General features: G+C 35.7%; 2 protein-coding genes across 3 annotated transcripts in view; both read left to right on the top strand.

The window, feature by feature from the left end:
* The window catches only part of atp1a3a (ATPase Na+/K+ transporting subunit alpha 3a), a 47,577-nt gene extending 44,388 nt beyond the window's left edge, over positions 1–3,189 (top strand). For both annotated transcript variants that reach the window (XM_058752860.1, XM_058752859.1), the window contains 2 exons: positions 11–102; positions 2,114–3,189. In XM_058752860.1, coding sequence (XP_058608843.1) covers positions 11–102; positions 2,114–2,142 — 121 coding nt within the window. In that variant the 3' untranslated portion in view covers positions 2,143–3,189. The remainder of the gene's footprint in view (positions 1–10; positions 103–2,113) is intronic.
* A 3,717-nt stretch (positions 3,190–6,906) lies between these two features.
* The window catches only part of pou2f2a (POU class 2 homeobox 2a), a 70,293-nt gene continuing 61,823 nt past the window's right edge, over positions 6,907–15,376 (top strand). Inside the window, exons 1-3 of the mRNA XM_058754718.1 lie at positions 6,907–6,980; positions 7,630–7,791; positions 8,927–9,175. The gene's annotated coding sequence lies outside the window, so the exon portion shown is untranslated. The remainder of the gene's footprint in view (positions 6,981–7,629; positions 7,792–8,926; positions 9,176–15,376) is intronic.

Below are 15,376 nucleotides of genomic sequence, written 5' to 3'. Positions count from 1 at the left end.
CTTCTCTCAGGCCCAGTTGGTGGTTTTGTGCGTTCCCTTACAGCTTCTTAATTTTTGTTTATGATGAGATCCGAAAACTTATCCTGCGCCGAAACCCAGGAGGTACAGAGCTTGAATTATTCTCTAAATATATTTTAGCTGTATCTCTGTATACAGGCTAATGATGATATTCAATATATAAGTATTGATTTTTACATATGTGACCACAAAACCAGTCATAAGCGTAAATTATTCTGAATAAATAAGCTTTCCATTGATGTATGGTTTGTTAGGATCAGACAATATTTGGCTGAGATACAACTATTTGAAAATCTGGAATCTGAGGGTGCAAAAAAATCTAAATATTGAGAAAATCGCCTTTAAAGTTGTTCAAATGAAGTTCTTAGCAATGCATATTACTAATCAAAAATAAAGTTTTGATATATTTACAGTAGGAAATTTACAAAATATCTTCATGGAACATGATCTTTACTTAATATCCTAATGATTTTTGTCTTAAAAGAAAAATTGATAATTTTGACCCATACAATGTATTTGTGGCTATTGCTACAAATATACCCCAGCGACTTAAGACTGGTTTTGTGGTCCAGGGTCACATATTTACTCTGCCATGGCTTTTTGTAGCCAATTACATTGACATTCAAAAGTTTGGGGTCAGTAAGGTTATTTATTTTATTTTTTTATTGTTTTTGAAGCCTCTAATGCTCACCAAGGATGCATTTATTTGATCAAAAATTTTATAAAATGGTAATATTGTTACATTTGAAAAAATAACATTGAAGAGATAATTGTAAATCATAATAATATAGTAATTTGGTTCTGAAGAAACATTTTTTATTACTATTATCAATGTTGAAAATTTATATTTTTGTGGAAACCATGATACATTTTTTTCAGGATTCTTTGATGAATAGAAAGTTCAAAAGAACAACATTTATTTGAAATATGCTTTTTTTTTGTAACATTATAAATGTCTTCAAAATCAATTTAATGCATCCTTGCTGAATAAACCTATTAATTTATTGTAAAATATCATATCGATCCCAAACTAAAACACAGTAAATATCTAGTTAAAATAAACCAAGGGTTTATTTCTAAACTGTTTCTCACTAAATGAACCAAAAGGAAAAAAATATAAAAAATTTTAATAAAAAAAAATACATTGCAATAAAAAGAAACCTGACCTACATATATTTTTAATAAAATGTTTTTTTGCATGAAAGATGCCACATAGACACTCATTCAGCCCTTTCACATAGTAATACCAGTAAATTGCCGTAAAATTACCAGAACGACTTTACCGGTAAATTCAAAACTGCGCTGTTCACACAGGCAACAGCATTCCGTCTTTTTTCTGGTAAAGCACCATTCACACATCGGTTTTAAATTACCAGTAAATTCTGTCACATCATAAAATGGAAATGACCTCTAAACGGCTGCGCCTCACGGATGGAGGGGTAAACGCGATCAGTGTTTTTGTTGATGTTTTCATTTGTGTGCCAAATGTTCACGTTCATGCTGCTTCTTTTGGCCCAGAGACATCGCACAACTTCAAACACAGCGCAGAGTAAATGCGTCATCTGCATCAGAATGTTATGATTGGCCCAGAGCTGTTTAATTTTGAATTTCAACGGCTCTGGATTGGCCCAGAGTAGACATCTTACGTCACCGTGTTCTGAACTCGTACGTGCTCACACCGGTAATTTTCCTTCTGCGTTCACACACAGCAGAATTCCGGCAATTTACTGGTAATGTTACAACTTCTCATACCGGTAAATTGCCGGAACGAATTTACCGGTATTTTTGAAAAGGTCCTGTTCACACATGATCTCTTTACGGCAATTTACTGGTAATTTTCCGCAAAAGTCTGTATGTGTGAAAGGGCTTATTGAATCAGTTTTGAATCGATTCACTGTAGTTGGCAGTTTGAACTGATTCATGATCAATTTTAGTCATATAAGTGGTGAGGAAGCATTGCAAAAAATAAATTGCCTTTAGACATATTCACAATGCTCCTCATATGAATATTCTGTGAATATCTGATTGCCCAAACAAGGAATAATTCTGAATGCTGAATTTTAATTATCCTCTTTCTCTCTCTGTTTTACTTCAGGCTGGGTTGAAAAGGAGACATACTACTGAATTGTCAAATACTTCTCTCATCAATTCTCCCTTATTCCCTTACTCTCTTTCTTCATCTCTTTCTCTCTTTCTATTTCACATTCTACCTATTCCTCCCTTCACTATAAAAACCATGTCACTCCTTCCTTTTACTGAAATAAAAAATAAGAAGACGAGAGGACCAACCACAGAGGAAGACGACAAACCTCCCGGGTTTTTTTTTTTTGTTTGTTTTTTTGTTTCTGCCCAAAGACTACAGCTGAATCTGCCAATATGATCGTAGTAAAGTTTACTAATACTGTTAAACACACGCACGGCTTCTGTAATGGATGTCACGCATCACGTCTGTCCAAACCCAGCAGCTGCATTTAGACTCAGTCACGGTCGACAGGGACTCCTGTACAAACACTGCCATGCTAGATTACTGTTATCTTTACCATCCAAAAATACAAATAACCTAAAGATGGTAACCCGTTTAGACTATCGCCCTCTGCTGGGGGGAAAGAGGAGCACAGCTTTCCTCACCCCAATATGGCACCTGTCTGTCTCTCTTTCTCAGCGTTTTTGCTTTCAATGTTGTTGGGGTTTTTTTTGAGTGTTGTTTTTATTAATCATTCATAACTTTTTTGTTCGATATTTTTTTATGTTAGAAGTGTGTCTGAGAGCTGCTGGGTTTCATTTTTCTCAGACATGACAAAGCACACTGCCACCCTTTCACGCTTTCTCTCTCTCCCCCCCCCCTCTCTCTCGCTCCTCCTCTCCTTCCCCTTTTATCCTGCACTCCCCCCTCCCTCCCTGCTCTTGCTCCTTCTGTCCGTCTCTCTGTCCCCGTCTGTTTGTCTGTTCGTGAACGATGTGAAGAAGCCACCCTCCTCTATCCGCCCCTGTTTCCCCTCTTCCCCTGTTAAAAAAAGAGAAAATACAATCTTTCTGTGTCCTAGGAAAAAGAGACTTCTCTCTGATTTCATTGTTTAAATAAGTGTAGAAAAAAATGGAATAAAAGCAATGTACCAATACGTGAAACAACAGCAAAAAATGAAATAAAAAAGAAGGATCTCTCTTTTCTCAGCTTGGCGTTGGTTTGTTTTTGTTTCTGATGTCTGGCATGAAATCCAATGAAATACATTGTGCAAATTTGAAATCCACTCTATTTTCAGGATGCCTAAACATGCATTCACATGGTGTTTGAGCTCAAAATAAACATTTTTATTAATAAATATCAAGAAATCATTTCACAGGGGTGACTTTCATGTTTTAGTGTATAGTTCATCATCCAGAATGCATCCAGATGTATTTTCATTGTGTAATTCAGATTATTCTGAGTGATTCTCATTATTCACTCATTTCTGTGTTAAGTTAATGAGAATCATCCTGTCCGGATGCAATGCTATTTTATTGAATTAAAACTATAATAATGTACAATAAAAATGATTTTATTTTATTCATTTTTTATTATTTATTTATTTTGGAGGGTAAAATATGATCCAGGCATGTTTTTGACAGGCTTTGTGCGATTCATACAGTTAGCTAATTGTGATGCTGGTCAAATACTGATAGTACTTTACAAATTAAATTATATGTATATATATATATATATATATATATATATTTTTTTTTTTTTTTTTTTTTGCAGTATGTTAATGAAAATCTGGGAACGGTGATGTAATGTAACGAAACTAATTTGATAAAATGGATTTAAGTATTTTATATTATTTTAGTATATATTAATTTGATAATGGATTTAATTATTTTAGTATATATTATAATTTATAATAATTTTAATTACTTTATTTTCATTTATTATTATGATTTTATTTTAACATTATTGTATTTTGGGGGTAAAATATGACCTAGGCACATTCTTGACAGGCTTTGTGCGATTCAGCTAAATTGTAGTCAGCTAATAAAAATAACACTAAAAACTACTCGCTCGATTAACATGACCAGTGTGAGAACTTTTACCTCTGTAATGGCTTTTCTCTGAACTCTGCAAGTCTGTTAATGGTTTTACTGTCATTAATTCACTCTCGCAGGTTTATAACCTTCTTTCTCATAGCTTTTATGAGTTTTGGCGCTGTGACATTTATAGAGGTGTCTTCTCCCAAAATCATATCACAACAATAATCGCATTAAACACATCTCACTCGAAATCATTCCCTAATATTTTAGTAACATTCATCATTTTGAGGAAGTTGTTTTTCAATAACGTTTCAAAACAGCAGGTGGTCATAAATTTAATTTGAGATAAAATTTCCTGTAAATAAATAAATAATATAAAATTGCTTTTTCACAGACGTATCACCTAGAGGTGTGGGTCACCCCGTTTAAAGACTGTCTGCACACACAGATAGAGACCGAGGGCCTATAACAGCTTATATATTTATACAAGCTGTTATATAAATATATATATATATATATACAGTTTGGGGTTTTATATGAAAGAGAAAGGAGGAGACGGGCTGCAGTAAAGTCTTTGATGAATTCCCTGGTTACATTCGGCCGCTGTTTCATTTTGATGATGAAGAGGGCTCACACACACACACACACACACACACACACACACAAAACCACACCTCTAAAAACAGAATTACAAACATGCCTTGAAGCCAACTCTCCAAAATAACAGAAATATGTCTCCTCATTATGAAACACACACACATACACACGCGCTCCCCTTGTCAGCTGTCCTGCCCGCTTTAATCTTTCTGCTCAATGCAGCCCCCCAATCTCTCTCTCTCTCTCTCTCTCCCCCTTTCCCCCTCTCCCTCTCTCGCTCCACTGTTCTGTGTGATAGAATATCGATCGCTCGCCTCGTCTCAGCAGAAAGGGGGAAGGGAGGGGGCAATGGTCAGATGTGCTCCAAGGTTGTCTCCTTGGCAACTGCCGGATAGGTCACAGGGTTGCCATGGCGCCTAGGTCGTCGGGGTCACCGGGCTGACCAGTAATGTTTGGGTGATGAGTAATTGTGGACATGCTCTGTGTTTGGGTGTGTGAGTGCAGGTGGGGATGGTAGTCATGTTCATTACAACCATGTTTTGACTGATCTCTACCTCATGCACACAATACAGACTGTATATGACTACATATTCCATAAAATGGTGAAATTTGCCTCAATAAAGCAGTCCAATTCAAATAACGACTTTGAATGTTGTTTAAATCCTCTAAAAATAATATCAAAGGCTTGTGTGAGTTGCTATCAGTTGAGGTTTCTGAAATCAACTTATGTTCTTCAACACTGCTTCTCTAATATAAAAAATTGAGGAATGGTCACCAAAACCTTGATAACCACAAATTAACCATGGATTTGCCATACTAACCGTAGTTTAACCGTGTGGTAAAACTGTGGTTATACAAATGCTAATCAATCCACCAAAAAGTCATGGTTACTACATTTTTTCTATAATAAAACCATGGTTAATTTGCGTTAAGGACATATATTGCATTAAATGGTGCTCTTTCCCACATAAGACCAGTCCAGTTCAAAGGCTTGTGTGAGTTGCTATCAGTTGAAGATGCTGAAATCATCTTCAGAACTGCTTCGCCAAGAACTTGAGGAACGATCGTGAAAATGAACCTGGATTTTACTACAAAAAAAAAAAAAAGGTTATTGTTGTTAAACCATAGTAACCACAATTTAATCATGGTAACATAGTTTAACCATGGCATTTGTGGTAAAACTAAATGGTAATCAATCCACCAAAAAGTCATGGTTACTACATTTTTACTATAATAAAACCATGGTTAATTTACGTAAGGGTATGATTACCAATATTCCATAAAATGGTGCTCTTTCACACATTAAAAGCCAATCAATTCAAATAAAGAGTTTCAATTTTGTGTTTAAATCCTTTAAATTATAATATCAACAGCTGTGTGAGTTACTATCAGTTGAGGTTGCTAAAATCAGCTTCTGTTCTTCAAAATTGCTTCAGTAATATATGAATTTGAGGAATGACCGCAAAAATTAACCAGGGTTTTGCTACAAATAAAACAAATAAATCATGGATATTGTAGTTAAACCTTGGTAACCACAAATTAACCATGGATTTGCTACACTTACCATAATTAAACCATGGTATGTGTGGTAAAACTGTGGTTAATGGTAATCAATCCACCAAAAAGTCATGGTTACTACATTTTTACTATAATAAAACCATGGCAAATTTTCGTAAGGGTATGATCACATATAATGGTGCTCTTTCCCACATCAGAGCAGTCCGTTTCAAATAAACACAGTCCTCTAATAATAAAATCAAAGGCTTGTGTGAGTTGCTATCAGTTGAGGTTGCTAAAATCAGCAGCTCTTCAAAACTGCTTTGCTAATGAAAGAATTTGAGGAACGAAGTACACTAAATAAGGCTAAAGTACAAGGGCAGGCGTTTTCGAGTACATGCTCGTAAATTCTCAAGGCCTACATATGTATAAACACTTTTTTTTTTTTTTTAGATATACTTGTGAAATGTAAATCTAAATCATATATAGACACGGAAAGCTCTCGATCGGTTAACTGTTGCTATGGCTACCTACTTTTCTGTTAGTGAGCGTCCATGTAAGTGCGCTTTAACTAACTTTGTCTAGCTTTTATGGTTACTAATAATACTGAAATCAACTTTTAAGGCCTTAACATTTGTTTGGGGATTCAAACCTTAATTCGCACCGTAATACAAGCTATTTCTCCACAAGCTATTTTGGATGGAGTTCATACCGTTAACCCTTGCAGAGAACAATTCACACCGCTAGATGGCGACCAAACTCGCTAAATCATGTGATTTCTTGTTGATAATTATTTGAACGCCGAGTTGACGTTCAAGATTTGGTTCAGATGGTTACTTCAGATTGAAGTTCATCCTTTCAGCCAGGTGATAACATTTATATTTGCTTATCACACAAATTTGGCTATACTGACAAGATTTAATCTTAAAAAAGTTATTCCCTTGGTATTTCAGTCAACAAGACGGCAATTATAGCTATTGTTAGAAAATATAAACCAATAGATTGGTTAGGCACTTGGATAATGATGCTCTTACCTGAATAAATACTGTTTATATTTATATTTAGGTTAATATTTACATTAAATAAAATGTGTGTTGAGGATGTCAGCAGACGTTTTCTCTTCAAAACGATTGTTGACCAAAATAATAAATAAAAAATTGAGATTGTTTTGTAGCTGGTTTCTAGATGGTCCAAGCTGGTAATTGGCTAGTTGAATAACCACCATTTCCTAGAGTCAACCTTAAACTGGTATAACAACCTTGAAGCTGGTTAGTTAGTTGACTAAAAAAATGACTAGCTAGAAATGAGTTAGAAAACACTTCTTAATCTGTATTTCCAGTAGTCTATGTATAAAGCTTTGGCCTAAAGATACAGTAAGAAACCAATACACATTAAATTAATGTTGATGCTTGATTAAGTGTTTTGTATGAAGCCAAGTGTGTGTGTGTGTAGGCTAAAACATGTCAAGGTGTATCTGAATGCTTTTAAACGGTCAGCTGGTCTGATATTTGATAGTTGGAGACGGAGTTTGTTCCCATGAGGAGCCAGGATAGAAATGGATGGAAAAATCTGGACTTGGACGAGCAGGAAGTCTTCGTGTCGAGGGGATTTAAGCGACCAGAAGTGGCTGATCGCAGTGACCAGACTGGGGTGCACGAGTTTGATGAAGGACTTTAGGTAATGGTTCTACGGGCCATTGGCAGCATTGCAGGCTAGGACCAGTGTCTTGGGTTTAATTCTTGCAGTTACTGGCAGTCAGTGTGGAGAGCTGAGCAAAGGCGGAAAATGAGAGAATTTCCAGAGGTTAAATACAAGTCGAGCGGTAGCATTTTGGATGCGCTCGAAGGACCGTGTAGCAAGATACAGGTGGACCAGAGAGGACATGAGGTGCAGTAGTCTATCTGTGATCGAATAATGCCTTGACAAGCACATGATTAAAGGCATGATTAGTGTTATTTGAGGTATTCAATTCCTTGCATTTTCTTCATTGAGAGCTCTGAACCATAAAAAAACTGAAATGAACCCTATTAACCGTATACTGTGATGCACAAATTTCTAAGGCTTCTAAATCTGCCACACACCTTCTGCCGTCTGATTGATTGTGTATACTTTTTTACCAAGCAAAAAGGCCTTTTAGTACCATTTCATAAATCTCTTTAGGTCATGGTTCACGTGTATTTTTGCTGTGAAGTGCATGTAAAACAACTTTTATTTTGTTTGTAATATTTCAATATCACAAATACTGAACTGAAGCAACTTAGGTTTACTTCATTTCCATGCATTCATTTTTTCTTGTAAGAAAAATGTATTATCAAATATGATACATTAGGCTTTTGAAGAACATTTATTTCGTTAATCTCTCAATTACCATTGTATTGCATTGCATTATGTTTTAAAATTTTAATATTATCTTAATAAGACATATTATTGGGAGTGAAATTTATATGCATTTTATGTAAGTACTCTACACTGTTATAAAGATCTCAATGATTTACATTACAAGCTATCAGAATTTCATCTTACCTTTTGGCCATGTTAATGTCAGCAACTGCACCACATTGCAGACAAATATTGATATAAAAAAGTTGAAGTCAGACTTTATTTTATACATTTATGCATAAATTACAAAGCCAATGCCCCCCCCCCCCCTTTTGGAACAGAGTGCACTGATAATTCTTGTATTAAAAAAAATGTAACTATAATACATTTTGAGTTCATGATGACTTTAAGAGGCAAACGTTATATCTAATAGTACTGTGCAAGTTTCTTAAGAGTATTATATAACCCTGCACTTCTATTCTTATACATGCAGAATTATAGAGCTCATCCATTAAGTCGTGTACGATGGATCTCAGATGTGCCAATGTCCATCAAGTGGAGTCCAACCCTCAATAACTCTCAGGCTCCCTCACAAATATGCCCCTCTTCCCCATCAGTATCTACTCGGTCGTCATGGAAACAGCCAAGATGCTGGGTACAACAAGGGAAAGTGAGAGAAGGAGAGATGGAGGGTGAGGGACGGAGGAAAAAAAAGTGTCTGAAGGTCGCTCACAGATTAAAGGTTGGTGATGACAACTGTTTGTGTGCCTGCTTGGGCTAAAATTCAGGTCCTGATGTTAGTAACATTAAACATTTCATCTAGTTAACGCGGTGTTTTTGCATAGTCCTGCACAAAACCCTAAATATATCACGATCGGTTGTTGTTCCTCCGGTTTCTCGCCATGTCACGCCCATTGATCTTCCACTTTCTCCTGATCTCTCTCTTTCTTTCTGGCTCACTCTTTCTCCCTGAAAGAGCCAGATGGGGTGAGCGTTTTTTATTCTCAGAGGCCCTCCTGCACGTGCCTCCTATTCAGAGCCTTAAAGCGTTTAATTCATGAGGGGTTTGATTCTACAGAGAAGGGGCCTCTACATCCCTCCCTCCACCCACGTTCTTTCGCCCCTCTCTCTTTCTCTGATCCACTCTTACACCATCTTATTTCTTCCTCTGTTCACCTCACTTTTTCCCTCTCACCTCCTTTATTCACTCCCCTCCTCTCTTTGACTGTTTCTTTCCTCCATACATTGCCTTCCTGCCTCTTTTGCCAAGTCAATTTCTTAATAAAAATATTTAAAAGCTCTTCGTAATGCATTTGTTTGGAGGAAAATACGATGAATGAGATGTGTGATAATATTATGTTTTGTTGTTGATCAAACTAATCAATCAGATTTTTTCAAATGTACATGCAAACATAATCTTTGGCAAATAAATGATACCTTTTTGTTTCATATAAATGCATAGAGTACGTGCAGTATTGACCCTCTCGCTCTCTGATAATTACACATTGAGTTAGTGACCATTATCCTGTCAGGTGCCTGTTTGATAAAGCTGTGATAAACCTTTCTCCTGTCCTTGCTTTGCTCTCTTGCTGTCTTTCTCTGTTCTTGAATTTCAGAGCCGGGTTTCTCCAAAAGCTTTTGATTTGGGGCTTCTTACCTTTTTAAAAATGGAATTTAGAAATTTGGACCTGCTGGCTCCTGAAAATGATCTTTCACACCACTAGCTACTGGCACTGGTCACAGATAAATATTTTTTTTTTAATAGCTTGAATTGGAATTTGGTCTGTTTTCAAAAACACAAATGTGATCATTCAAATGATGCTTAATAGTATTTAAAAGGTCCACAGAAATCAAAGACAAATCATTGGCATTTAGATCAGAGGGCTTCGCCAAATTATTCAAATGAGTTTGTTCCTCAGTGGCTAATATTTAGGCTATATATATATATATCAAGGTGCACTTCATTTCCTCAGAAAATGGCTAGTCAGACAAAGGTGTGTGCATATGCATATGCATGTTTTAATCATTTATGTTAAGAATATTTTTGTGTAATTAGCATCATGCTTAGGCTATTTAAATTTATGATCAATGTATCTATATCAAACGACAGAACATAGGAAGCATATAGCCTACGACCAAAATCCAGTTTCAAAATACACGTTTTCCCTCCATTTTGACGACCTCTCCACCTGTCTGGGACCCCGGTGCCAGAAACAGTGGGATTATTTAGTGTCTTTGGGCTTTAATTGATATTGAATGTGGCCAGTATTTATTCGGCTTCAGTTAACGCGAAAATAATAAGGCCTTATGTTCGCGAGCGGTGTGTTCCCGGATAGAGAGGCCGATGCGCCGTCGAGTGGAAATCGATGAACACACTGAGTTAATTATGAGAAATCAATTAAAAGGATGGAATTGTGACTTTTATAAAGAGCGAACTGCCATCGGAATATCGACAGGTCGAGAGGGGAGCGAGAGACACTTCCTCCCGGCGCGCGCGTGTTTGAAGTCTGGAGCGCGCGGCTGGTATCTCTCTATCTAGACTAGACACATGGAGAGACAGACAGACAGACAGAGAAAGAGAGAGAGGGAGACGTGCTGACACCAGCTACAAAGATTCAGTGAAAATCTTCCAGGTTTAAACTGCGTCTGTCTGTCTTCAGGGAGCTGTATTGGCAGGGTAAAGGACTTCACGATTAAACGTATTATTTAAGTTAGAATTAAATGATTTATGTACAGTCGTGCATTTAGGAAACCTTAGAAATTTGAGCATTGTGTGTATAAATATTGCAAAGCTTAATTTGTCAAAAATTAACCCACTTTTACATTACTTCACCCTACGAAACCATGCTTGCAATAGGCCTATGCTTAACCTTTTTTCTCACCCTCTCATTCTTTCTCTTTTCCTTTTGGTAGCTATCATCCACCAATTCGTTGACGGGTTGAATCGTAAAGTTAGTCTAAAGACAATATTTGAGGACTAAAAAACACGGGTATAAGATTGGTTTTACGTTTTTAATATTTTCAGAGACTAACTAGGTTTGCCGTTGTTAAATGAATATGGAATTTAGCAACAAGAGCATTGCTTGTTTGCCAGAAGAAGAAGAAAAATAAACATTCACACACATATGTAGGCCTATGTATTTTATGCATATATGTTATAGTCTATTTATAGTTTTTTTTTAATGATTTTTAAGCTTTATCATTATTCAGCAAATGCAAACTTTTCTTGTGTTCACTTTTTTAATTTAGAACGGTATAAACAGAAGTCGTATGTTTCTGTCGTAGCATATTTTAATGGTGTCCGGTTATCCCAGTGTTTAATCTAATGTTTTCTGTAGATTTTACTTTATTAATTTCCCGTATGTTGCAACAACTTTGTGGCATTTAGTGCAGTGCTTTTCGTTTAAGAACGTCGAATTTAAGATTGAAATTTAGTTTATATAGTCGTGCGTTGCTTAAAATATATTTACTGCCATTTTATGTATTGTGTCCAAGATATAACATTTATTAATTTATTACTAAATGGTTAAAATATATAGGCTAATGTGGCAGCATTTGCATTTATTGTTTAATTATGCATTGACATGTTTGCATTTTTGCATATTCAAAATGCAAACGTGCTATGCCTAAAACTTTAACGAACAGATTAAAATCGTGAATTTAAAATAAACGCAAATTTATGTAAAACGTGAATATTAATTTTAGTATCATAATGCCTTTGACTTCAGCCGTCAAATTTCGATTAGGAACTAAAAGAATCTTTAATATAGCTTAATTTTTATTTTATTTTTTTTTCCCGAACTAAAAGAACATTTAGATATTTGAGTTTATAAATGCAAATATGCATTGATTAAATAAATGCATGCTATAGAGACAAACATGCATACGTCGGGTAAGAGTTTTAGTGATGCATGTGCATGCTTTGATAATTTATGTTATGAATACATTTGTTTAATTTTAATGTTTATTTAGATTTATGATAAATGTACCCATATCAAATGACTGAGCAACTAAAAGGAAATCCATTTTTGACAACTGAACGTGCAGGTGTTGGTAAAAACTCCAAATGGAAGATGTGAAAGCATGCAGTATAGGCAAACATTTGATATACTCTGCACATCATTTTTTTGTGGTGTCACATAGCGTTTTAGCTTTGTAATATAGTTAATGAAATAATTTATTATAATATGCATGCGCATGCTTCAAAATAAATGAATATTTTGACAATTATTATCTTAATTATTAATGTAAAATAAGTGAAATCACGCAAAATGATTGCATAATAAAATAAATGATTAATACGTTTAAAATGATATTAATTTTTCCAGATATTTAACAAATATTAATATTGGTATATCGGTCACATTTTCTGACTAAATGGAAGGATATGTCGGTGTGAATCTTATGTTTTTTGTCATGAAGGACTCGGCAAGTTCGTTGTTTTCCCTGATATTTTAGAGAATTTAGCTCACCTCGGCAAAAAGCGGCAAAATGTAGCTATCGATCTTTCAACTTAAACAACTTTTGGTCCAAAAGGCTTTGACGATCAAAACAAAAACAGGAGAAAAAACAACCCTGACATTAACGCTAAAAAATACCATTTGTCCACACAATGTGCAAAGCTGTGCAAAGCCCATTAGCTCACGACCTCCGTGTCAAAGGGCAGTTGGTCAGTCTCCAGACGCGCCGGCCGCGAGAGCGCGCATCGGCTTCTGTCGTTATTGCTCTATATTTCATTAGTGAAGAAGCACATGCCCAGCATACACATCCCAATAATAGATAATATTACAAATCCAGAGAAATAGACTTTATATTGGGATAATGTAAATATCCATACCTGTTTATAATTGATACCTATTTTTGAATGAGATCTTAACCTAGACTATTTAAAATATTCTATTTCTTATAGGCTACATACAATTTTTATTTTCTTATGTAATTGTAGAATATAAAATAGAAACAGAAAATAATGCATGAAAGTAAACATATAAAATATCATGTGTCCCTCCAAGTAATGCATTTATCATAATAATGATATTTCATAGTTGGGTTTACTTTCAGTGAATTTTGCCGGACACATGGACCATGGAATGGAAACAGTGTGTAGGTTGCAGTGGATGTCATGTTTGGTCTGTTTGTAATCAATAGCTTTGATTCTCTTGAGCTGATCATTGACTTTTTGATGTGCCATCATAAGGAGAGTTAGTGAGGTATTGACCTCCAACACTGATGCTTTGCTGCAACTTCATTGTGTGTGCTTTTTTATTACACACCAAATCTAGTGTGTGCGTGCATGTCGATTTGCATTCAGACTTTGCTGTATTACTTAAAAAAATAATAAAAATAAAAATAAGAATAGATCATTTCAAACAAATAGTAGCTGAATGGTTAATTTTTAATAAGCTATGATATTATTGTCTGTCATTGCCTATATATATATTTAGGCTTGAGAATGTATCTATGTTTTTCTATGAGTAAAATGATTTGATTGTTTTGCGACAAACACACATATGCATGCACACACACGCGCGCTCCGTGAGCTCTGTGCTGGTTGGTTGTCCAGGTGGTTAGAATGCGGGCAAGCGATCAAGTTGAGGGGTTGAAGGTCAATTTCATCCCAGACGAATGACCTCATTCGCTGGAGGCTGACCCCTGTGGTCAAACTGGTAAAGGGAGGAAAGAAAGAGATAAATAGAGAGAAAGAAAGAAGAAACGATTGGCATTAGGGCCGATCATCGTGATGTTGTCGTCTTTGGTGTTGTGCATTTTCATTGTATTGGTCAGATTCTGCCATTGACCTTTTATATTAGTAGATTTTTACTCTGTCTATCTCTCTCTCTCTCTCTCTCTCTCTCGCTCTCATGAATTAACACCTGACCTTGACCACTGACACTGAACCTAACCTTCAAGAGTGCCTAAACATCAACCCCCACGGCCCCAAAATACACACACACACACACACACACACACGCACGCATGCACACACGCACATTAAGAGAGAGGAGCGAAACAAACACACACAGATGTCCAGCTAGAAGCTTGTGTGAGGATGTTAAGTAAATGTCACATCATGAATTGCACTTCAATCTATGGTGGTTTGTCCTCTAAATATTCCTGTTTTTATTGAACACAAAATAGAGATGGCTATGTATATATATGGTCTCTTTTATAATATTTTTTTGAAGACTGCAATATTTATGACTCCCCATAAATACGATTCTTTTTCACAACATGTGCATGTTGTCATCAAAAAGGCCTGTAGTGTATTTTGTTTTCGGTGGCTAAAAGTGGTAAGTGTGTGTGTGTGTGTGTGTGTGTGTGTGTGTATACACACGTATATACGTGTGTCTATAATATTTAATATACATACACACACACATATATATATATATATATACATATACACGCACATATACACACATGTAATTAACGATTTATATATATAATATTAATGTATGCATTTTATTCCTGGTTTTATTGAATGCAATAAAAGACAGATGGTGCTTATCTTTATTTATTTGTATTTTTATTTTATTTTGAGAAAGCTGCAATAGTTACTGTATAGTTAGGCATTTATATTGATATTTTATAACCTCGATATACACATAAGAAACAGGCAGGTAGACACAAACGAGGGAATGCAAGGCCAGAAAAGAAAAAAAAAACCTACCCACAGAATTCTCCAGACTAAGTATTTACACTCCTATAGGTTTTGTTACTTCTCCTCCCCCAAACACCCCTCTCTTTTTCTTTCTTTCTCCATCTTCCTGCTTAATCCCTGCCTACTTCACCACATGTTTTCTAATCCCAAATATCAGAGGTATCCCCCCTCGCCTTTGAGCCCCTAATGCTGAAACCTCCTTTGATACAACCTTCTTTGCTTCCTCTTCCCCTCTTTTTTTCCCTCATCTTATCACTCACTCACACTCCCTGCGCTTGTCCT

This window comes from Onychostoma macrolepis, chromosome 19, assembly GCF_012432095.1.
Source record: "Onychostoma macrolepis isolate SWU-2019 chromosome 19, ASM1243209v1, whole genome shotgun sequence".
Taxonomy (NCBI): Eukaryota; Metazoa; Chordata; class Actinopteri; order Cypriniformes; family Cyprinidae; genus Onychostoma; species Onychostoma macrolepis.
This window is presented reverse-complemented; position numbering and strand designations above follow the sequence as displayed.